Source organism: Tachypleus tridentatus, chromosome 8 (genome assembly GCF_004210375.1).
Source record: "Tachypleus tridentatus isolate NWPU-2018 chromosome 8, ASM421037v1, whole genome shotgun sequence".
Lineage (NCBI taxonomy): Eukaryota > Metazoa > Arthropoda > Merostomata > Xiphosura > Limulidae > Tachypleus > Tachypleus tridentatus.
Window position 1 is genome coordinate 33,712,375 of NC_134832.1, and position 23,817 is coordinate 33,736,191.

A 23,817-nucleotide genomic window follows, 5' to 3' on the forward strand; every position below is an offset into this window, starting at 1 on the left:
CCCATCCCTAGACCTAGCTGCATACTTCATTTCCTTCTGTCTCTACCCCCACTTCCACACGTGTTGAACGAACAAACCATGCGCTTGAAAGAAAAACAAAAAGGCGTGGGAGCGTTGGATACGAGGTGTAAAACGTTATCAGCTGTTTACCACGTAGCAAACTTATTACGTGGACCTATATTTACCTACTGCTGCTCTCTCAGCGACTTTCTTACAGATGGCTTTAGAAAAAAGCTATAAACCTAAGACTAATTTGACAAAACAAACTAGCGACGGTATTTCAGGAACCAGTCTGTGTTACTTTTAACCGGTAAAAATATTATCTTAATGTGAGTAATACAGTAATCAAGCCATGTCAAGGGCAACTGTATGAACTTTGAACACACACACACACCTACATATATAATGTACAAAATTTCAGTTTCTCTCTAATACAGTTCTTAAAGCCGAGGGCTGCTGTAGCCAATAGAAGCTTCACATAAATATTCCTACAACTGTTCTCAATTCGTGTGATTCGTTATTTCACTTGAAACGTATTAAAAATTAACCAACGTAACGTATTCCTTTCCTCTTCTTTTTTTTTCCCAATATTAAATTCATTCACTACTGTTGTAAAAAACATCCAAGCAGAGAGATTCTTTTACATGTATGTATGTATTATTATTAGCCAATAAGATTAACAAAAGTCAGGTTATACACCACATCCCAGAGTAATTCTAAGAACTTATTGATGAATGAAAGTACAAATGTATAACGATGTCCGTTTTTGTTTGTTTTTATTTCGCGCAGAGCTACACGATGGCTATCTGCGCTAGCCGTCCCTAATTTAGCAGTGTAAGATTAGAGGAAAGGAAGCTGGTTATCACCACCCACCGCCAACTCTTGGGCTACTCTTTTACCAACGAATAGTGGGATCGACCGTCACAATATAACCCCCCCCCCACGGTTAAAAGGGCGAGCATGTTTGGTGCGACGGGGATTCAAACCCACGACTCTCAGATTACGAGTTGAACGCCTTAACCCACCTTACCATGCCGGGCATAACGATATGTCAACCACACTTGGGTGCGACAGAAACAAGATTAAGACCAAATTTATATCGTTGTATTCCAGAAACAATTGCTGTATGCACAGGCGTGGGAACCAGGGGTGATGTAGCACCCATACTTTCACAAATTTCACTTTTATAGCAACTCTAAATTTTTATATTTTTCTGGGGAACATTTCCCTAGACCCCTTAGGTTAAACTAATTTTAGCAGTCCTTATACTTTCAATCTCTCACTGTAAACTTTTCATAGCTAATCAAGCACCTCCTTCCTACCTCACTGATATGGTGTGAACCAGAATAAGTGGATGAGGTTTAATTTTTCATCAGTGTCACATCAGTCATTGACATGTCAAAATTAGGATAAGGATGAAATAGGGTTAATATTATTTATATTGACATCAATTACACTAAGTAACATAAATTTTGTTTCTGGATAGTATGTGTTATTTCTTAATTGCTTATGTTGTAAAAGTACAGAAAATGACCATTATTCTCTTCAAACTTTGCTTTTGGATAATGAAATTTAGAAATTAACCTATTTTCTATGTAAAAACGGGCAAATTTGAACATTTTCATTTACATAATGTCTGAATAAAACAACATATCTATTAATATTTACATGTATTTATGCTAAAGATGTACAAAAATGTTTAGAAGTGAGTATTTTTTCAAGATTTGAGACTGCAATATAAATCACTTTCACGTATCAGCCCTTAAATATAGTATCCCATCATGTTTTTGTTATACGCTCCTTCGTAACGGTGTTCAAAGTCCAGTATATCTTGGTGGAAGCGTTCGCCTTGCTCCTCTGAGTATGCTCCCGTGTTTTCCTTGAATTTGTCAATATGAGCGTCAAGGATATGGACTTTCAGGGACATCCTGCAGCCCATTTTGTCGTAGTTCTTCACCACAGCCTCAACCAGTTCCACATGATTTTTGGCCTTGTGATTGCCCAAGAAGCCCCGAACCACTGCGACAAAGCTGCCCCAAGCTTTTTTTTTCCTTCCGACTGAACTTCTCGGGGAATTCTGTGCATTCCAGGATCTTCTTTATTTGTGGTCCAAGGAAGACACCAGCTTTGACCTTTGCCTCAGACACAGCTTAGATAAGAAGTCTAAATGGTACTTGAAGGCTGCAGACTCCATATCAAGAGCTGGAACAAATTGTTTCATAAGACCCAATTTTATGTACAATGGTGCGAACAACACCTTCTGGAGGTCCACTAGTGGCTCACACTTGACATTGTGCCTCCCCATATAGAACTCGGTCCACTGTGGCCATTGCTTCCTGTTATAGTGTGCTGCGATATCGCTGTTATCTTTGGGATAACAGGGAAACTTGGTAAAGCCTCCTTGGAGACCCATCAGGAATGCCACCCTTTTGAAGTCTCCGATAACCTTCCAGCCAGACTCATCACACTTCAAGGCTTCTAGCAAGGTCTTGACGCTGTTGTATTCCTCTTTGAGGTCACAAAAGCAAAGTTTGAACAGAAAAAATAGGTATTTTCCATTTACTTTAGACATAAGTAATTAGTAAATAACACTTTCTGCCCAGAAACAAGAAAAAGTAAAAGTTTTGTTACATAGTGTTATTTATCGTGGTCATATTTTTACTTGGATTAACTTAATTTATAGCTAAGAAAGAAAAGCGAATAAACGGACTAATCGTATAGAATTTCATGTTTCTATTTATTATTCTCATGGCAAGGTGGTTAAGGCACTAGACTCCTAATCTGAGGGTCGCGAGTTCGAATCCCCGTCGCCCCAAACACACTCGCCCTTTCAACCGTGGGGGCGTTGTAATGTTACGGTCAATCCCACTATTCGTTGATAAAAGAGTAGCTCAAGAGTTGGCGGGGGGTGATGATAACTAGCTGCCTTCTCTCTTGTCTTACACTGCTAAATTAGAGACGGCTAGCGCAGATAACCCTCGTGTAGTTTTGCGCAAAATTCAGAAACAAACAATTATTTATTCTTCACGACGATGAGATATTTCGACTTTTTTTTCTTTAATACTTGTTCAAAAATTAACTATCATTTATAGGCTAAAATTCGTTCACTTGAACGAAGTTTCATAGCTGCTACTTAGTAGACATATAGTTTATTTGTACGCTGCCCCGACCTTCTTGTTGGATAAACAAAGGATCCGTACACAGGAGATAAATTATTCAACAACATATGCACAACCCATTTTTCGATACGTCATCCATGATGAACAGATGTCGCTGTTCACGTTAAAATGAAAATGATGTTTGTGAGCATAAGCGTTAGACCTAAAATATTCCATTTTGGAATGTACTTAATTTGTTATGCTCAACAAATACCAAGAAGCCATAACTTGGATACTGCAAGAATTACACCTTCTCATGTATACGCGAAATCTCATGTTGTGTTACGTGATAACAATAATATGAGAAAAATCACGTTTGTTTGTTTTTCGAAGCTACACGGGGGCAACCTACGCTAGCCACCCCTAATTTAACAGTGATAGACTAGAGGTCAGGCAACTAACTAGTCAACATCATCCACCACCAACTATTGGGCTACTTTTTTTTAGCCAACGAATGGTGGTATTCACCTATCGTTGTAACGCCCCTATGACTGAAAGGCGAACATGTTTGGTGAGAGAGGAACAAGTTATGAGAAGAATTAATTTTGCATGAGAAGTTACAATTAACAGAGTTTTGTGGCTGTAACTGGTAGAAACGTGAAAAGAATTTGCTCATAGCCGCCCTATGAGAAGATACAACTGTTCCAACAATGAAAGTTTGTGTATTCCCCGATTAAACTGGATATGTATATTGTTCTTGTTGTACGTACAACAAACAGGTATTCAGCTAATCCACAATCAACAATACCATCAAGCATTCATCTAACACGTCCGATAATACCAAATAGATATTTTATAAACGACCAACAACAGTATCGAATATTAATCTAATAGAAAATTAACAATACTATCAAGCAGGTATTCATCTAATATATGACGAATAATATTATGAGATATTCATCTAATACAAGACCAATAATACTATCAGATAATAAATCTAATATACGACCAATAATACCGTCAAACAGATACTCATCTAATACGACCAATCTGTAAAGAAATATAAATTTTTTCACCCACCTTCTGTATTAGAATCACACCCATCTGATGAAACTCTGGTAGAAAACATCGAAGATTCTGAACAAGAATCGGATTGGGAGTTCGTGGTTCGATCTTCCATAAGAGCAGGCCAGAGGGAAGGCGGAAAGTTGACCAGAACAGAGGGTACATTACGAAGTGATGGTGAATTGCTTGTTCGCCAAGACATAGTGTGTGCATGTAAGCACCCACAACTTTTAATAATACAGTTTCATGACCAAAATCAAGGGACAAAACCGATAGTAAACTTTTATACCAATAAAAGATGATGGAGGAAAAAGTAGACAATATTATTGCTGACAAAAAATCGTCAATGATAAATAAATATTATCTGTTTCTTTCTGTTTCTAGAAAATGAACTGTCAGATAGACATTTTAAAAAACTGACGCTTTAAAACGAAAATCACGAGAAAAAAACAACAACTTGAAAACGTTAGTAACACTTCTTGAAACCCGAAACAAGAAAAATTCAGAAGTTCCCAAATACTGCCACAATAAGCCGTTTTAATTGTGGTAACCACGTGTTTCTTTCATCTCACAAGGATTAACTAAGTTGTTAAAAGCTTGCCTACACGATAATTCGTGTCCATCTCAACACTACACTTCAAGAATGACGCCAACGTGTAAATGATTTTGACAGCAAGTCCACAATTAAATCAGCAAATGTACGATTATGCTGTGCCACACTGCTTCATCTCATCACAAGCCTACACTTACTAACCTAGCAACAGAGTTCCGTGGTTTACTTGAAGAGTTCAAAAACAAGTGAACTGTGCACGGGGTTCCTCCACTTCCCGAAAGGAAGGGGAGGGGAAGGTAAAGAAACGTTTTATATTTGCTTTCGTATGGCGAAGGTATTACTATAGATTTTCACCATCAATAAATCAAGCGAAAAATAACGTTCGTGGCAGTCTTTCTGAATATTCATTTTACAGATATTAATCTAGAATAGGACCATCAAACATATATTCATCTAACATAGGTCTAACAATATCATCAAACAGTTATTCATCTAATATTGGCCCAACAATACTGTCTAGCAGATATTCATCTAATATAGGATAAACAATACTATCTAACAGATATTCATCTAATATAGGCCCAACAATACTGTCTAGGAGATATTCATCTAATATAGGCCCAACAATACTGTCTAGGAGATATTCATCTAATATAGGCCCAACAATAATGTCTAGGAGATATTCATCTAATATAGGCCCAACAATAATGTCTAGGAGATATTCATCTAATATAGGACCAACAATACAACAGATATTCATCTAATACAGGACCAACAATACTATCTAACAGATATTCATCTAATACAGGACCAACAATACTATCTAACAGATATTCATCTAATACAGGACCAACAATACTATCTAACAGATATTCATCTAATACAGGACCAACAATACTATCTAACAGATATTCATCTAATACAGGACCAACAATACTATCTAACAGATATTCATCTAATACAGGACCAACAATATTAACAGATATTCATCTAATACAGGACCAACAATACTATCTAACAGATATTCATCTAATACAGGACCAACAATATTAACAGATATTCATCTAATACAGGACCAACAACACTGTTTAGCAGATATTCATCTAATACAGGACCAACAACACTGTTTAGCAGATATTCATCTAATATAGGCCCAACAATACTGTCTAGGAGATATTCATCTAAAATAGGCCCAACAATACTTTAGCAGATATTCATCTAATACAGGACCAACAATACTATCTAACAGATATTCATCTAATACAGGACCAACAATACTATCTAACAGATATTCATCTAATATAGGACTAATAAGTACAATTACTGGCTAGTCACAATTTTAAACCTAAGATTTCCCACCACTTAATTATAGCATTTGTGTTACAAATCATAAGAACGTCTTATAATAATTGAAAAATATTGTGGTTGGAAACTGAATTATACATATCATTTCACCCGGCTATTACGAGTCATTACCTATTCTATAAGAACTAATAACGAAAATAAGAACATACTAAAGTAGCTTTCTATATATAGTAAAAGCAGAAAAGTTAGTCACAAATAATATCTTCACCCCTGAAGGAGAAAAGTCCGCATTTAGAAAGTGCTCGGATGATAGGGTTTTTATTCATTTCTAATAGTTTTTGTAACCCTAATTATAACCTACATACTGGTGACACGTGAGTATTCACACAGTAATAAAAATAAGAGGAAATTTATCTTTATAACAGATATATCTTCCGCTATAGTTGAAAATTTTCGCTCCCTTTCTGTGCTTCACGTGTGCCACGTAACCTTGCAAGTTAAACATATTATTTAGTTGTTTTCCTGTATGTAGTGATCAAACAATCACACCTGTACACACCGACATTCGAACACATACTTTACAAATGAAAACATTAAAACTGCTTTTAATTCACGTACGAAGTAATTAATTGATAATGATTTTACAAACGTCTGCACCTGTAAAATTATAAAAAACGAACAAAGAGCTTGGGCTGATACTACTGTTGTAGGTTATTTTTATTAATTTAGAGGTTTGTGTTGTTTTTGACTAGGAGGAGTTTTTAACGTCATATGATAGGTACGTGGTTAATGATGAACTTTCGTGGCAGTCTAGGAAACGAGCAGAACCATTTTAAACACCTTGTAGGCTAGTGGAGATTACATTGTCCTTTGATTAGTGAGTTTGTCACATTATGTAATTGATTACAGTTAGCTAGTCCTTTAGTTCATTCGTCTTGTTACTTAAGCTTCGTGATTAATCAGTTTGTGTTTTAATGAAATAACAGAAATACAAGAAGTATCATACGTGTGTTAAAATTAGCAGTTAAGTGGAATTTCCATCGAAAGTCAAGGGCGTACAAGTAATTGGACACAAAAACCTCAGAAAAATTTATCTGAAAAGCCTAAGAGGATATAGAAATATATTAGTAGTTTTAAGGTTAAAAACAAAAGTTTGTGTAAATCGGCCATTTATTTAAAACTTGTTTTTATTTTCGTTTATTAATGTCGTTGACATAAGGGTATCGTGTGGTTTATTAACGAATGTTCTTAGTATGGTACTAAACCTATCACGTGTGATCAGTTAAACAACTAACATATCTGAAATGCAAAACGCGAGATTGAGAAACGTTGGAGCGATTATTGATGATGTCAACAATATTTATGTCAATGTTGACACATCATACGTTCTACTGAAGCAACGAAAGTTCAATACATTCCTTGTTATATAAATAGGAAAAAAGTTAATAAAATTCAGTCATTCTCAGGAAACTATTTCGTATGAGAGTGGCCATGCAAAGCACAAGTTAGAAATATGTATTTGTATCTATACTAAAAAATAATTTAAAAATCTGTCTTATTTCTCTGTGTGTGTCCGCCATAGCACCAAGAGGAAAGAACCTAGAGACCTGTGTGTGTATTTTTCTTTTAGCAAAGCCACACCTGGCTATCTGGTGTGTCCACCGAGGGGAATCGAGCCCTGATTTTAGCGATGTACACCCGCAGACTTACCGTTGTCCCAGCGAGAGACTCTAGATACCTGAAATTTTTCATGCATATTAAGGGAAACCTGAGGGTATGCACCTGAGTGTTATTTTTTAGATTTGACGCAAAACATTTTGGCCAATTTTTTGCCCTATACTTTAAGCCTCATAATTTTACTTCCTGAAAGACTATCGGATAGCATATATATTTTTTTCTAATTCTCACTGAATGAACAATGTGTGAAGGTTTTCTGCCAAGTACTGTTTTTAAATACAAACATGCGAAGAAAAATACAAACCTGAGAATTAAATAATAAGTTCAATTGAACTAATTTTAGAAAACAGCAACAAACAACAGAAAGAAACAGTATAAATCACAGAATCGGTAAATGGAAAGAATTGAAATAAAAACATAAGGAAAAAACGAGTCTGAGAAACTACATCAAAACTATTTGCTTTTAAAAACAGTTGAATTATGTTAGGAAACTGGCAACAGACAAATGAAGTACGGAATTAAGTACAATTAAGATAATGGAGACACTTGACTAGTGCACCGAGACCTCTGTGAATCATAAAGGGACCTTAGAATCCCGCAGCAGAGCGTGGGTGTTTTACACTAGTTTTAAAATAAAATAATAAATTATAGGGAAATTCTCGGAATTCTGTATTTCTCATCTTTAGTGACATAAGATTTCGTAATATGTTCCGCAGAAAGTAGTCCGTGTATTTGCGCATGTTTTGTATGTCCGAGTGAGAATATTTTGAATTTATTGGCATAAAATTTGTATTATATACTAGTTTAAACTGTATCCAAGACAATACAGAGTGACATCTAGCTGTGAGATGTTAAAGGACTTACCAGCTTATTGAGGACAGATTCGGACTGCAGTTGGTGACTCAGCAGTCTTTAATTTTTTTAATTTTGAAAAGTTTGGACAGTAGAAAAAAAATAATGTTAATGTGTGTTTTCAGGGCATGTCTTTGTAAACTGTAAGATAAGGCCGTCCTTCTTCGGATGGCGTGTAGAAACAGTATAGTATAATTGGCTAGAGTCAAAAGCAAGGACCTGAAAAAATAGAGGGAGGGCGTTTTTATATCTTAAAACGACATAAACCTATTTAACATAAACAAGCATACAATATTCGTATATTTAACTACTAAGACGGGCCGTCTCCCTTACAGAAATGTAAATCACTATGAAATTTAAGATACTTCCTAATTATTATTATATCATATATTAATGCCAAGTACATGCCAACCATTCCTCAGTAAAATTAATAAGATATGCAAGCATCACTTTTTTTATTTGTTACAAATGTTTACAAAATATTTGTTGGTTTGCTAAATTCTGCGCAATGCTATTCGAAGGTTATCAAAACTAACCACCTCTGATTTTAAATATGATAAACTAGAGTCAACATAACCCACCACCAAATCTTGAACTGCCATTTTACCAACGAATAGTGGGATTGTCCGTTACATCATACGCCCTTATGTCTGCAAGGATGAGCACGTTCTGTGACGAGATTCGACTCTGCGACCCGTCGATATAACAAAACTGCCTAATATAGAAAATAAGAATCTCCAAATTGTAGCAGGTTTGTCAGTGAGAACATCCATAAGAAAAACCTTAATACGCAAGGTTACAACATCCTCCATGTGTTTTTCCTGGGCCTCTAAACATTGCACGTGCATTTTGAAATTAATATCACAAAGCTTTGTCCGACCACGTGCACTTAGATATCACTCCTGCAATATCTCACATGCTACTAATAACAGCAATAACCTTACCAAAAGGCTCTGTTAAGTGTGGGTGTGTTATTTTTAACGAATATTTCGAAACAAATATATTCTTCTATACTTTATTTTCAAAGTTTTTCTGTGGTACTAACGTGAAAACAAAAACAGAGCATAGCTCACAAGAACATTTACTCAGTAAAATAACAGATATAAATACGAAACGTAATTACATTTGCACAGCTCTCGAAACCAGTTATTCATTCAGCAAGGTAACAAAGAGTTAAATACTTATGTAACAATAAATAGCTCGAGAAATGAAACATCTAATTAAGCCTTTAAAGTTTAGATGTATTAGTACGACGACAAAGAAACTTATGCTATCTTAGCAAAACAAAAGTATCAATATTGATAAAAAGGTGTATTATCTCGTACATGTAAGTCCGAGTTGACTTCACGCTGCTCCAATAATTCCAAGTAATGTAATGAACTATTTAAAGTTCACACGAGCGTTAGAAAACATAATTGAAATTTCAAACTTTCTGTTAAGATAAATAAATAAACAAAAGCTTAAGACTGTATAACATTCACTAAACTGTAGTACCAGCAGAGCAGAGAGCGTGGTAGTAGTTTCGATTTAAAATTATCTGACCTCAAGCTAAAGCTCATGTTTAGGGGCGTTCACAAATATGTATTCTCTTCGTCCCGTGACTGGACTTCGGCTTAATAGTAGCTTTAGACAAGCAAGCAGTGGCGGAAAAAACCGACGACAAGCCCCAACTCCTATCACAAAATCAACGAACAATTTTGGACTTAATGGTCATTAGATCCAACGCCACAGCTTTTATGTGGGGGAATACAGAGTGCCCCAAAAAACCCACTTTCTCTCTTCGGACGCGAAATACTATCCAAATAGCGCCTTAGCTGAAAACAAAATTATATATGGGTTAAATCACTTGTATCATTATTGTGGTTCAGGGTTTGTTGTGTTAAATACACTCAGGGAAGACTATGAGTTTCTGTGTTGGGTGGCTGCAAGACATGAATTCTTGAGTTGGCGAATCTCTATTAACAGGTTTCTTGTAGAAATGTGTGGCCAGTTGTATTATTCCGTCATTAATGTTTGGGATGTCATCAACGTTGGCAAAATATGAAAGAAGAGTTTGTCAAAAATATATGGTAATCTGTATGCTATCCTTAGGGCTATGTTTTGTTGTACTTGAAGTTTAATGTATAAATTATCGGACATGTTACACAGAACCATATTGCAATATTCCGCAGTAGGCTGTATGTACATTTTGTATATGTGTAGAATAGTGGCTGGGGAGCAACCTTTTTGAAAAACTCCAAATTTTCTAATATAACATAATCTTTGGTTTATTTTAGCGCTGACATTTTTAATGTGTTGTCCACGTTAAGTTTCGGTTGAAGGTGACACTAAGGAACTTTACATGTTTGGTGAGGATTATTTCCATATTGTATAGATACAGTCGGACTTAGGAATTTATTTTTTTCGTTTGAAGTATATATGAAATGTCATGATCCGCATTTTTATGGGTTGAGTGCAACACGCCACAAGTTACACCAGCCAGTGACTACATTGAGGACCGTCTATAATTTACGTACCGCGGCTATTGGGTGGCTTGACTTGCTCCATATCGCTACGCCGTCGGCGTATTGGGATGCACGTGTTCCATTTAGCTTACGAAACGCTATGTCATTTACAAAAAACATGTAAAGCAGCAACTGACAGCTGACTCTTGCGGTACACCTGCTTTCAAATGTTGTTGTTCCGAGGGAACGTTATAACTTCTTACTTTGGCTAATATATTTAGAAGAAATCCAGCTATCCAGCGTGTGAACATTGTTGGAATATTAATCTGTGATAATTTAGATGTTTGAACATCTAATATGATAAACCCTATAGTTTAGGGTTAAATAGGGTGTGTAGCATCATGCCAAACAGAATCGAAAGCACGCTTAACATCTAGAAATACCGCTATTGTAACATGTTTTCGGTTGTAGGCTTGAAATATAGATTCCATTAGTCTTACTAGATGGTCAGCCATTCGTCTATTGCGTCTAGTCGCGTTTCGTAGTACCAATTTCAACCAAATAAAATATATACTTGCGATAGATGTACTTTTTGCAAGGTCCCTAAAAGTGTTCCATTTAAATAGTAAATAAAACCAAGTTCAAAAGTGATAATTTTTTTATATCTTGCTTTCGAAGTTCATACGTCACGCTGTGTTGTAGCCTATAGAGTAAATAATTCTTTTTGTGATTCATGGCCCATGCACGTTTCACTGACGTTATTACATTGCAAATTTCAAAATCATCTGACGTCGTTTTAAGTGTCTACTGACTGACTAACATATAGAAAAACTACTGTATAGTGCTGCAAAGGGTTAAAGTAGATGAATTCTCCAGGCGACCTTCGTCCCCTTTTCGGATAATTTACTCCATTTGTGGTATCAATACGTTTAGGGTTAACCGTACATTCGAACCTTGTGTGTACTCTTAATTACTTGGTTCTTTTTATATATTCACTCATCAATTATTTTCAATGTTAATACGCCGATAGTTATTTTATTCTTTACAAAAGCATGTACAGTTTATCCTTAATAACAAACTACATTTTAATGATTAGTTTTGTTTGCTTTTCTATTGTTGGTTGTTTTTTTGTTGGTTTTTTTTTTACAGGTACATCTAATGGGTTAACTTGAAAAAATATTAGTAATAATTATGAATCATTTACATAAACTAGTGCACATCATAAAACCTGTTTTTCGTGAAAACTGGTAATATAAACAGCGACCAGACCACAACTATATCTGTGGTATCCCAACCGGCTTGATAAACCCTGGTATTTAAAGGTCTCGTAGGCATCAGACATGTTAAATGTGGTGTAGTTGACATATCATAACGTGTTTTGTTTGTGTTTTTTTATTGTTTTTGAGTGTTTATCTTTTGTTTGTTTTTTTTTTAAACTATGTTTGTGGGATTGAAATCAGAACTTCAGAAGAATTACGGTGTGTGTGTGTGTTTCGTATAGCAAAGCCACAAAGGGGAATCGAACCCCTGATTTTAGCGTTGTAAATCCGGAGACATACCGCTGTACTAGCGGGGAGCCAGAAGAATTACAGGCCAGAAGATATTTCCTACATCACTTTGCTAAAATTTTGATCATACTCCAAAAGTTCAAAGCAAATGCGTTTCAGCATGCTCCGAGTTTTAATATTAAAATATATTCGCTCATAACATCGCAACAGCTGTAACAGCGAACACGTTCGATCTCGCGACTCGAAGATTGCCAGTGAGACGCCCTAATCACCACACCAAATACAGAGAAGCTGTATCAACAACATACGGAACACGTGGCAAACACTCAGGAACCTTATTGACAATTTTCAATTCTATTAACAGCGCAGTCATCATGCTTGATTTTCATTAAATACTCAAAAGTTGGATTACCGTCACCACACTTGGATTAGAGGGAATGCAGCCAGTTATCACCACCCACCGCCAACTCTTTTACTAACCAACAGTAGGATTGACCGTAACATAATATAACGCAACCACAACTGAAAAGACGAGTATGTTTGGTGTGAAGGGGATTCGAACCTGCGGCCCTCAAATTGCAAGTCCAGTGCCTTAACCACCAGGCCATGTCGGTTAGTTTTCCGTGAACCCCGATATGAAATACTTGTTTTAATTACTCCAGAATTTTTTTTCTTTTTAACGTATCTGTAAACGGAAGTCCAGAAACTTCAAATTCCTAAATCTCTGATTAAAGTGATTCTTTCATAATTTATTATGTTTATTTGTTGATAATCGCTTTACCCACAATGGGTATCGAAACACGACATTTAGCTACATAACATCCTCAGACCCGCCATTAATTTCTGAAGAACAATACATTACGAGACTTATTAAGACGACTTGCACGTTCTTTGGCTCTGCATTTGAAATACAAGTTTTAAACATATCACCTAAACCTCTAAAATCCTGCTTATTAGCAATTACAGTTACGACAGAAAGTGTTCGTATCCCTGCGTCCCGAGTGGTTTTTTGCTCATAACTTAAAAAGTATCACGAGTAGGCTAATAGAAGTATGAGACATTATAAATATTATAAAAATACACATCTACATGCATTTTTATGTAAATTAAACGACAAATAAACTGTTTATAAACAAATAACCAAAAATAGAAGGAGCAGAAAGTGTTCGTACATTTCAGAACGTGTGAAAAAACTGATATTCCCGTAACAATTTTGTTTAGTTTGACGAATAAACTACATTATACCATTCCAGACCTAGACACTGGGTTCATAATTATTGGAATTTAGCCAGCAAAAAATGTACTTCCGGCAATTTAGAGCCGTCTTCGTCGTTATCTGCTTGGTCATCATGGCGAACAGGAAACAACTGTCCAGTGATTTAAAAAACCGAATTATTGTAAAATACAAATCTCATATGTCTCTTCCCGGTATTGCTACACAACTTAATGTGCCGAAATCTACTGTTCAAAGCATAATTGCCAAGTTTAAGCTTACAGAATCAACTGCTAACCTCCCTCGTTCCGGGCGCCCCACCAAAATTCCAGAGAGAATCAAGAGGAAGGTTCTCAGAGAAGTTCGTAGGAACCCTCGTTTAACACGTAATGACATACAGAAACTGGTAAGGAAAATTGGGGTTGAAGTAAGCACTTCTACAGTTACGCACATATTACGATCTTCTGGGTTCAAAGTATGCCGTCCTCGTAGAACTCCATATTTAAAGCCTGTTCATTTAGAAGCACGATTGAGGTATGCAAGAAAGCATGTATATAAACCCTTTACCTATTGGAATAGTATTCTTTGGTCAGACAAGACTAAATTCGAGCTTTTCGGCCACAATGATGTTCACTATATTTTCCGTATGAAGGGGGAACGAAATCTTACAAAGAACACCGTCCCTACAGTTAAACACGGAAGTGGCTCGATCATGCTGTGGGGTTCCTTCAGCTCTTCTGGTGTAGGCAACCTTCACCGCGTCAACGGAATCATGAAAAAAGTAGAGTACGTTGATATATTAGTCACTTATATCAAGAATGATGCTCGGAACTTGCGACTTGGGCATCGTTGGATCTTCCAGCACGACAATGACCCTAAGCACACATCGAAATATGTGCAATCCTGGTTGCAGAGGAACCATATATGCGTTCTGGAGTGGCCATCGCAGTCACCCGATCTCAATCCAATTGAAAACGTTTAGCATGAGTTGAAGACCAGGGTTCATCAGCGTCATCCGAAAAACATGCAACAATTGGAGGCCTTCTGTGAAGTAGAATGGAAGAAAATACCAGTCGAGTACTGTCAAACCATCATGGATAGCTATGAGGAGAGATTGCGCCAAGTAATTCACCTGAAAGGCCACACAACTGACCATTAAAGTAGACGCACGAACACTTTCTACCCCTCCTATGTTTGGTTATTTGTTTATAGACAGTTTATTTGTCGTTAAATTTACATAAAACTTTATGTAGATGTGTGTTAGTATAATATTATATATAATATACCATACTTTCATTATCCTAATCGTGATATTTTTTACGTTATGAGGAAAAAACTACTCACGACGCGGGGGTACGAACACTTTCTGTCGTAACTGTAGCACTTTCCACTAGGTGTCGCGACGTCAATAAGAAGCTAAGGTGTCTCTTTTATTATTAAACACAATAGACGCTGATAAGAGTTTCCTATCTTTGTCAAAATCACACATATTACATGAGTTTTGATAAGCTTCCTATGGCGTCAAAATGAAATATAATTTATTGTATGGGGTATACAATTTAATGATTCAATATGTAATGGCAAAACGTATAGACGAAGCTAATGCTACATTATTTTGGCTACTGAAATACACATTCTAATGTTGGGAAAAATGTTAAATAATTCTAAACAATTTAAATTTCACATAACACCTTTGAAGTCGAAGAAGCTCAATAAAAGCGGAAACCATAAAATTAAGGAAGATCCAAACACTTGGAAAATATCAGTTATCGCAACTGCCATCTATTGGCACATAGAGAAAACATTAACGCCCTTTCTCACTAAAAAACTTGTACTGATTTTATGAGGTAAGGGCTTTAGCTGAAAGATTTATCTCACTTTCAAAAGCTTACACACTAAAAGGCGAAAAGAAATACGTTTGAATAAAAAATATATTTGTGATATCAAATTTATTCTACAGTAGACATAAAATTTCCTTCATATTTTACAAAAACACACAACATAGTCTACATAATATTAAATGATGGGGAAAAATGCAATTCAGTTACCTGCACACATACACAGTTTTGTTGTTGTTGTTATTACTAACTTGGAACCAGAATTTTCAAATATCAGCTATTTATCTTAATCACCAGCTAATAAATAAATAAAGTTTTGACAGATAATCTGTACCAATATTACCTCCAGCAAAACAGTCTTCTTTTAAACAATATGACACACCCCTGTTAATATTGTCAGGTTTCTTTAAAAAATACGACGCGCCCCTATAAATATTATCAGGTTTTTAAAAAATACGACGCGCCCCTATAAATATTATATTTTAAAATAAAATAACGAAACCCTATAATTATTATCTGTTGTTGTTTTTTTACAACAATACGATGTACCCCTATAAATATTTGTAGGACTGAAGGCTCAATTTCATCTGTTAGCAACCATATATAACTCTCATGAGCTTTGTTTCTCTTCTGAGTTAAACACAAAACTTCAAAATAGGATATATACTGTCTGACCACCATGTATATTGAGACCCAGTTTTTAGCGTTATAAGCTTTCAGACTTACTTGGAAGTCGGGGGCGTGGTATGGGCTGATAAGTTTCAGATGGTTTTGTTTTATGGGACAATCAACAACAGGATTTAAGAACCCAAAGTGAGATTAAGTGGGATCTTGTGATGGAGACAGAGAGAACACTAATACGCATTTATTTTCTAAATTATTAAGCATATATAAATATGATACAAATTACAGACAAGTTAGGCTACCCTTAAACTGTAATGAAAACAGCGGCAGTGAAAATTAACACTTCGTCAATCCTATGAGTTCTGTAACTTAAGTGCTAACTACAGTAGTCTTATGCTCCTTTTTCACGTTTTAGAATTTCTTGTTTTTTGTTTTATTACCCATTTATTATTTTTCATTCATTTTTCTGTTCTTCAGCGTTTGGTTTTTCTCCAATGTTCTTTTGTCTCACTCTTTCAGTACCTGGCATGTCCAGCTGGTTAAGGCACTCGGCTCGTAATATGAGGTTCGCGGGTTCGAATCCCCGTCACACCAAACATTGCTTGCCCTTTCAGCCATGGAGACGTGATAATGTTACGGTCAATCCCATTATTCGCTGGTAAAGTAACCCAAGAGTTGGCGGTTGGTGGTGACGACTAACTGCTTTCCTTCTAGTCTTACACTTCTAAATTAGGGACGGCTAGCATAGAAAGCTTTGCGCGAACTTAAAAAAAAAAAAAACGAAACACTCTTTCAGTGCTCCTTTAGAATTCCTTTTGTTTTCATTCCTCCACAAGATATTCAGCTGACCAGGTGTCTGTCTATCTCTTCATTTCACGTATTTAGAAAGGGTAAAGTGTCACTTTCTTGAGCCAGCACTGTGGCTATGTTCGCGTTTTTGTCTCGCCATCTTCTTCAGTTCTACCATTAGCGAACACTGAAAACGTAGTTTAACTTAATTGTATTTGTAGCGCAGCGAAATTCCCCGCCATTAATGTGTATGTTGATGTTGCACCGATGTTGAATTCATAAGGTGCACAGGGAAGGAATTCCCCAGTCACTGAACTACAGTATCTTCCATTTTGTCGAATATGAATCTAAACCCCCTCAATGGAAGTGTTTGGATTCAACACTGTGTTGTACTAACCATGTATCAGCAAGTTCAGAACTTTGACCGTTATTAACACACCTAACAGAAAGTACAGGTCCAGCGCTCTTGTACGTAACACACACAGTTATCACGTGCTCTGTATACCTCATAAGCAAATGTCGCTTTAAAAACCAACGTCAAGGGTGAACGTACATACGTATCCTTTCAAGATAGATATACGTGAATGAATTATGTGGTGCCAGAGCTCATAAAGCAGTATCCTTAGTTGTGTGTCCTGACGTTTAGCAACACTTGTCACCTGTTGCATTAGTTCCTGTTTCGTTGGTTAACCAGTACTTCTTGTTTGTTCTTTGCCAGCTATTTTCCTTATTTACTACTCGAATTTGAAGGGCAACAAGACCAGTTACCTTCACTCACACACTATCTAGTTGTTTTTTTTTAGAATTAAGCATAAAGCTACACAATCGGCTATCTGTGCTCCTCACCATAGGTATCTAAATCCGGTTTCTTGCGGTACGAGTCCACAGAAATATATCGCTGTGCCACAGGATGCACCATCAAGAATACTCTGGACCTCTTAACATCGACAATAATTCACTATTATTTGGATCTGGTACTCAAGCATCAGACAAATAAAGCCAAAGAATTTACAAAACACGTGTCACAATATTGACTGAGAATATATTCCATTTTCTGTAGAGTGATCATCTAGTAGTTTGTGAACGAACTCATGAAATAAAACATTTACACAACATTACCACTTTAAAGTACAGTGTAACTGAAAGTGACCATCCAACACAAAGTTCTATGATCTCATATATTCATGAACAAGACACGTGCGAATGTAGCAAAATACGATTTGATAGACATCCTGATCCGATCAATATCTTACTATATAAGTAAAAACGAGATAGTGGTATATACTAAAATATTTCAAAGCTGCAACACAGCGGAAGCGAGCATTTATGCAACAACATACACCACGTGATTAAAACTATGAGGTGCATGTTGTTACATAAAGGCACCACGTGACTAAAAGTACGAGGTACGAGTTGGCTGCCGAACAATGTATGAAATAGTTTTTCTCTCTTCTTGAAAGGAAACCCCAGTTCGCCAACCAGAGTCAAGAAAATGCTGTAGAAAATATATAGTGCCAGTATACCATTGGCAATATGGTAGATAGCACAGTAACACAGGAACTCACAACGATACAGTAACGGGCCAGGAATGGCCAGGTGGTTTGTTTGTTTGTTTGTTTTTGAATTTCGCACAAAGCTACTCGAGGGCTATCTGTGCTAGCCGTCCCTAATTTAGCAGTGTAAGACTAGAGGGAAGGCAGCTAGTCATCACCACCCACCGCCAACTCTTGGGCTACTCTTTTACCAACGAATAGTGGGATTGACCGTCACTTTATACACCCACACGGCTGGGAGGGCGAGCATGTTTAGCGCGACGCGGGCTCGAACCCGCGACCCTCGGATTACGAGTCACACGCCTTACGCGCTTGGCCATGCCAGGCCCGACAATGCTTTGGAGAACACTTACTTTGCTAACGATAAACAACATCAGATTTGCATAAAAAGTGAATTTATAAAATAAGTAGTGGCTTCCAGACACCACAGATAAATGTTTATATTACAAATATTTGTGAAACTTAGTAGCAGATTATACTACTATTAGACTCATATTTGAAAAAAAAAGGTTCATGTTATATACGCCCTTTAAATTGAGATTAACTTTTCCCGAAAATGTAATTTTTTCTTCCATCTCCAGAGTTACCACCCCCAATGATATAGCTCTAAGCCTGTGTGTTTTTTCTTTTCGTTATTGGGAGTTTGGTTTTTGTACACAAAGTAGGGTTAGGTTTATCAAGACGGCTTTCTCCCGTCAGAACTCTGGTTTTCTTTACAGATGAATGTTTATCATGATACACCTTGCTACGATCCCTTTACATTGTTGATGTAAATATGTGCGTTAACAATTCTTGTGTTGTGCCTAACGTCGCTAATGTTCGGTGTTGTAGTTAAGCCTTCCACTTAACGAACGGTTTGTTGTGTACAAATAACATTTCACTCGTTCTGAACTAACACAGGGACATCTTACATATAATATCTTTTTTTTTAAATGCTACAAATCGTATTCGCGGTGGCCACAGTACAGCTAGCCTATTGTGTAGCTTTGCGCTTAAAAACAACAACAAATAAACATCCGAAATGAAATTTGTTTACGAATAAACTTATTTCGTACTAAATCACTCAAAATATTGAAGTTGATATACGAATTTTCAACAAGGTACACATTCATATTCGAGGCTGTAAAGTGATAATTGTTTTGCAATTTTGTAATTGGTTTGATAACGGATGTCGATAGAAGGAGTGCCTTTTAACAACCAATCATTTTTCACGTAACAAGAACCTTCCTGATAGTGATAATAAGGAAGTCCTAAATGAAACTGAAGTCTGAATTAAATTATTATTATTATATACGCGTGTGTGTGTGTGTATGAAAAATTAGCATCAAATTACGCATAGAAATACATGTGTGTAAAACATTAACATGAAAATACACCATGTCAAGCCAACATTGAGTTAACCTTTCAAAATATAATAGACTGCTCACAAAAATCAAAAAGTATAATCCATACTATCTGGATATTTACTGTTTAGTTGTAATATTCCTAATATGTATTTTAGTTTTCGATATTAACGTATGTGCACTTTTAACCATGGTTTTAATTTCAAACTGTAGGTTCTAAACAATGCAATATGTTTGTTTAATATGCAATGAACTATCTACTGTATCCACCGTGGGGAGTCAAACCTCGGATTTTGGTATTGGAAATCTGTTGGCTTACCATTCTGTCACCCGAAGATATACCCAATATAGAAAAAAAATGTCAATATATTTTTTTCAGGATGGAATTCAGGTTTAAAATGAGTTGGTTCACTAGTGAGCCAAACTGCAAATTTTAGCGTATCGTACGGTACACTGCCGAAACCATTTTGATATAAAACAATGTGATGAAATAACTATTTTTCCACAAATACAAGTTTATTAATCTTTCAGTATTGTTAGTCACAGCATATGTTGGTGAAGACAAATAAATTCAATAAAAACTATTTAAACACCAAACTATAGTTTACCCTGCATCATATACATATACATATCTTTCTACTTGAAGAATACAAAAGTCATTGAAAAGGTTTAAAGTAATTACAGTGTAAGTAGTCTCCACCAGGGTCGTTACTGAAAAATAAAGTGACATCACTGGTGGGACAATTATTAGATCACTGGAGACAACTGTCCCACCTATAAACGCATTATTAGATCAATGGGAGCAATTGTCCCTGGTGATCTTATAAATGTGTTTATAGGTGGAACAGTTGTTGCCAGTGATCTAATAATGTGTCCCACCTATTGTCTCACCTATAAACACACTATCATATCATTGATGGGACAACTATCACACTTACCTACACATTATTTCAAGGCCTTGTGTTTGTAAGATACATAACTTTAATATTAATGTGAATTATGGCAGATAACTGACAATTAGAAACATGAATAGTAACAGATATTTAAACTTTCTTTTAAAACAAACTAATTAATCTTCTATAATAATTTTAAATACAATTATTTAATTGGATGTACATGAACATTTGATGTTGTTTATGATCTGTCCCAATGTTCCGGATGCTATGTTTCAAAAAAATGTATACGTTTGATAATTAAGTGGGTGCCTCTTAAAAAGGAAATTGTTGATTCATCTTTAATTTCCTTGGTTTGGTTGAAGCTTGAGCATTTTAACCATTATCATTACACTGTAATTTACCTTTTTTTTTTTTTTATTGTGAAATAATAAAACAATGTTTGATGCCACAAACTTGATTTTGTAAATATATTATCATGTTAAAATGTATGCTACTTTAGCAGTCTTCAAGTTAACAATGAATTTAATTGCACAGCTATACAAATACAGTATTATAAGAAGGTTCCATGTCATATGTTATTAACAGAAATTAACCCCGGTACAATTCATCGCAATATCACATTTACTTACATACAACACTTATAGTATGTTCTTATTTATACTTACATAAAGTACATTACGATTAAATTTTATGGTCTGGAGCTATCATGACTGTTATTCATAGAATAACAAACGTTGCAAGTTTTGCATCTTTCATACCATGGTAACAACCTTAACATGTACTCTCAACTTAATTACTGTCACTTAAAGTAGTACATTATGACAGTCCTCATCTAGAAGACACTGCAGCATATAATAGTTTCTCCTTAATCCATGAATCACCCAAGAAGTTAACATAGTGACATGGAGACACAGCAAGAGCAGATACCTATCTGCTTCATCCATCCTTGATGCCAAACTTAAAAGCACTGAATTTTTGCCTTTATAGTTACATCATATTCTTCTCCATAACTGACTACAAAGACTTCTTCAGTGACTAAATGTTCTTCTGCAAAAGATATAAAGGTTTTTTCCCCCAAGATTGCTATTAGGTAGGATTTATTCTTTCATTTGCTAAGATATAGTTCAAAGTTTTTTGCTTAGAACAGATGTAGGTGCGAGTGCCTAATATCTTCACTCACATGGCTTATTACTCTTTTCCGTGACCACAGATTGCAAGTTAAGCACCCTAGTTACCAGTTCATTCCAGGCCTTTCTTTTTGTGACTGTGCTCTGAACTCTTGAATATCTTGCAGCACCACACCTGTGATACACTATATCTACTCTTAATAAATCAAACCAACCTGTTTGTAAAGGTTCTTCAAAGTTTCTCAGGTTGTGTTTCAACATGTATCGCTTAGCCATGCCATTGAGAATATATGGAATGTCATGCCTGTCTGCTTCAAGAGATTGAGGTGTACCTATTGCCAATTTTTCCAATTCTTCCAGAAGCCAGCTTTTAACTACCTTATTCATAGAGCCATTTGGTCTCATTATACTCTACATAACTACTACCAGCTCTTACACTTAGGGATCAGTTTTCTAATGTCTTAACATTGTAAATATATCAACCATTCACATACACTATTTACAGACAAACCAAGTACACAGTGTTAGACAAGTTTATTCATAAATACTGTAGTAGTTAGCCCAATAAAAATCACACTTGCCAACTTTTTAAAATAGAAAATAATAAAACATGGGTTGAACTGGTAGACAAGCAGTGAATATATTTCAATACAGCCTGTAATTTTATTACAAAGTGAACTATTTAATAACATACAATTTATTTCACAATGCTATATTGTAATGACGATAGACAGTGTTTGCACATTTATATATTAAACACTATAAATGTGATTTACGACCTACTGTTTCAAAGTCACAGAGGTTATGTTTAATTTGTTTAATTCATTGAAGAGAGTAAACCTTGGTGTGACAGTGAACATATGCTTTAGCTATTGAATAATACAACAGAAATTAGAAAAAAGAAATGAAATTTAATCCAACAGTAGGCTTAATGGTTGACATAACCTGGGTGTGCTGCCTGCATTTTACAAACATAATCCATTCTCTTGTTACATTTTTCATAACATTTGTTTCTTGAATTTTTGCACAAAGCTACCTGAGAGCTTCCTGCACTTGTAGGCCCTAATTTTGAAGTAATAGACTGAAGGAGAAGCAACTAGTGAACACCAACCACCCCCAGTTCTTGGGCTACTCTCTACTAATTAATAGTGGGATTAAGCATCACATTATAATGCTCCCACAGCTGAAAAGGTCATCGTGTTTAACAATCCCATATACCAAAGGTTAGCATGTCAGTAAGTTACGTGCCTATGAAATACAACAGCATCTATCATGTTTCATAATCCCATGTCCCAAAGGTTACAAGTTAAACACCTCAATCAACTTGTCCCTTCCCAACAGCATATATGGGCACCATACGAGGTGTACAAAGTAGAGTTAATTATGAAATACTTAAAATCAAATCCAAATAAACTTTAGGAATCTTTAGAATGTCTATTTTATGAAATATTAATTTATAATAATTCATATAATACTGTGTCACATGTTTATTAACATGCATCCGCAAAGCTGAAATAACTATGTATACAAAATAGACAATTTCTGGCCTTTATGACCTTACTACAGACTTTATGATATCATCAACACTGACCAATGGTGCCACTAGGTTGTCCTAATGAAGAAAGTTCTGTGGTATATTGTTTGTTATAACTGCAAGAGAATGGCCTTGGAATTTTAGAAATAACTCGTAATTACAATTTGAAGTATGGTGCCAAAATGTTACTGTATCACAATTCACAAATTATGCTGTAAAATATTGATGCTGTTTACTGCAGGAAGGACACTGGGTCCAGATATTAGCTACAAGGTACAATATTCCACAAACCAACTATGGAGGGGTACCTAATGAAATCTAAAAGGTATGTACAACTCTTAACTAGATTAGATCCTGGACTTAAAAAAAATAATAATAATAACAATAACTCTTGAAAT

At 35.7% G+C, this 23,817-nt stretch overlaps 1 protein-coding gene across 14 annotated transcripts in view; it reads right to left on the reverse strand.

The window, feature by feature from the left end:
• The window catches only part of LOC143222130 (disco-interacting protein 2-like), a 159,711-nt gene that overhangs the window by 117,153 nt on the left and 18,741 nt on the right, over nucleotides 1–23,817 (reverse strand). For 4 of the 14 annotated variants that reach the window (XM_076448132.1, XM_076448131.1, XM_076448130.1 and 1 more), the window contains exon 1: nucleotides 4,179–4,918. The exons of the other annotated variants lie outside the window; for them this stretch is intronic. In XM_076448132.1, the coding sequence (XP_076304247.1) occupies nucleotides 4,179–4,365 (187 nt within the window). In that variant the 5' untranslated portion in view covers nucleotides 4,366–4,918. Of the gene's footprint in view, nucleotides 1–4,178; nucleotides 4,919–23,817 lie in introns of those variants that run through there. 14 annotated transcript variants of the gene reach the window in all.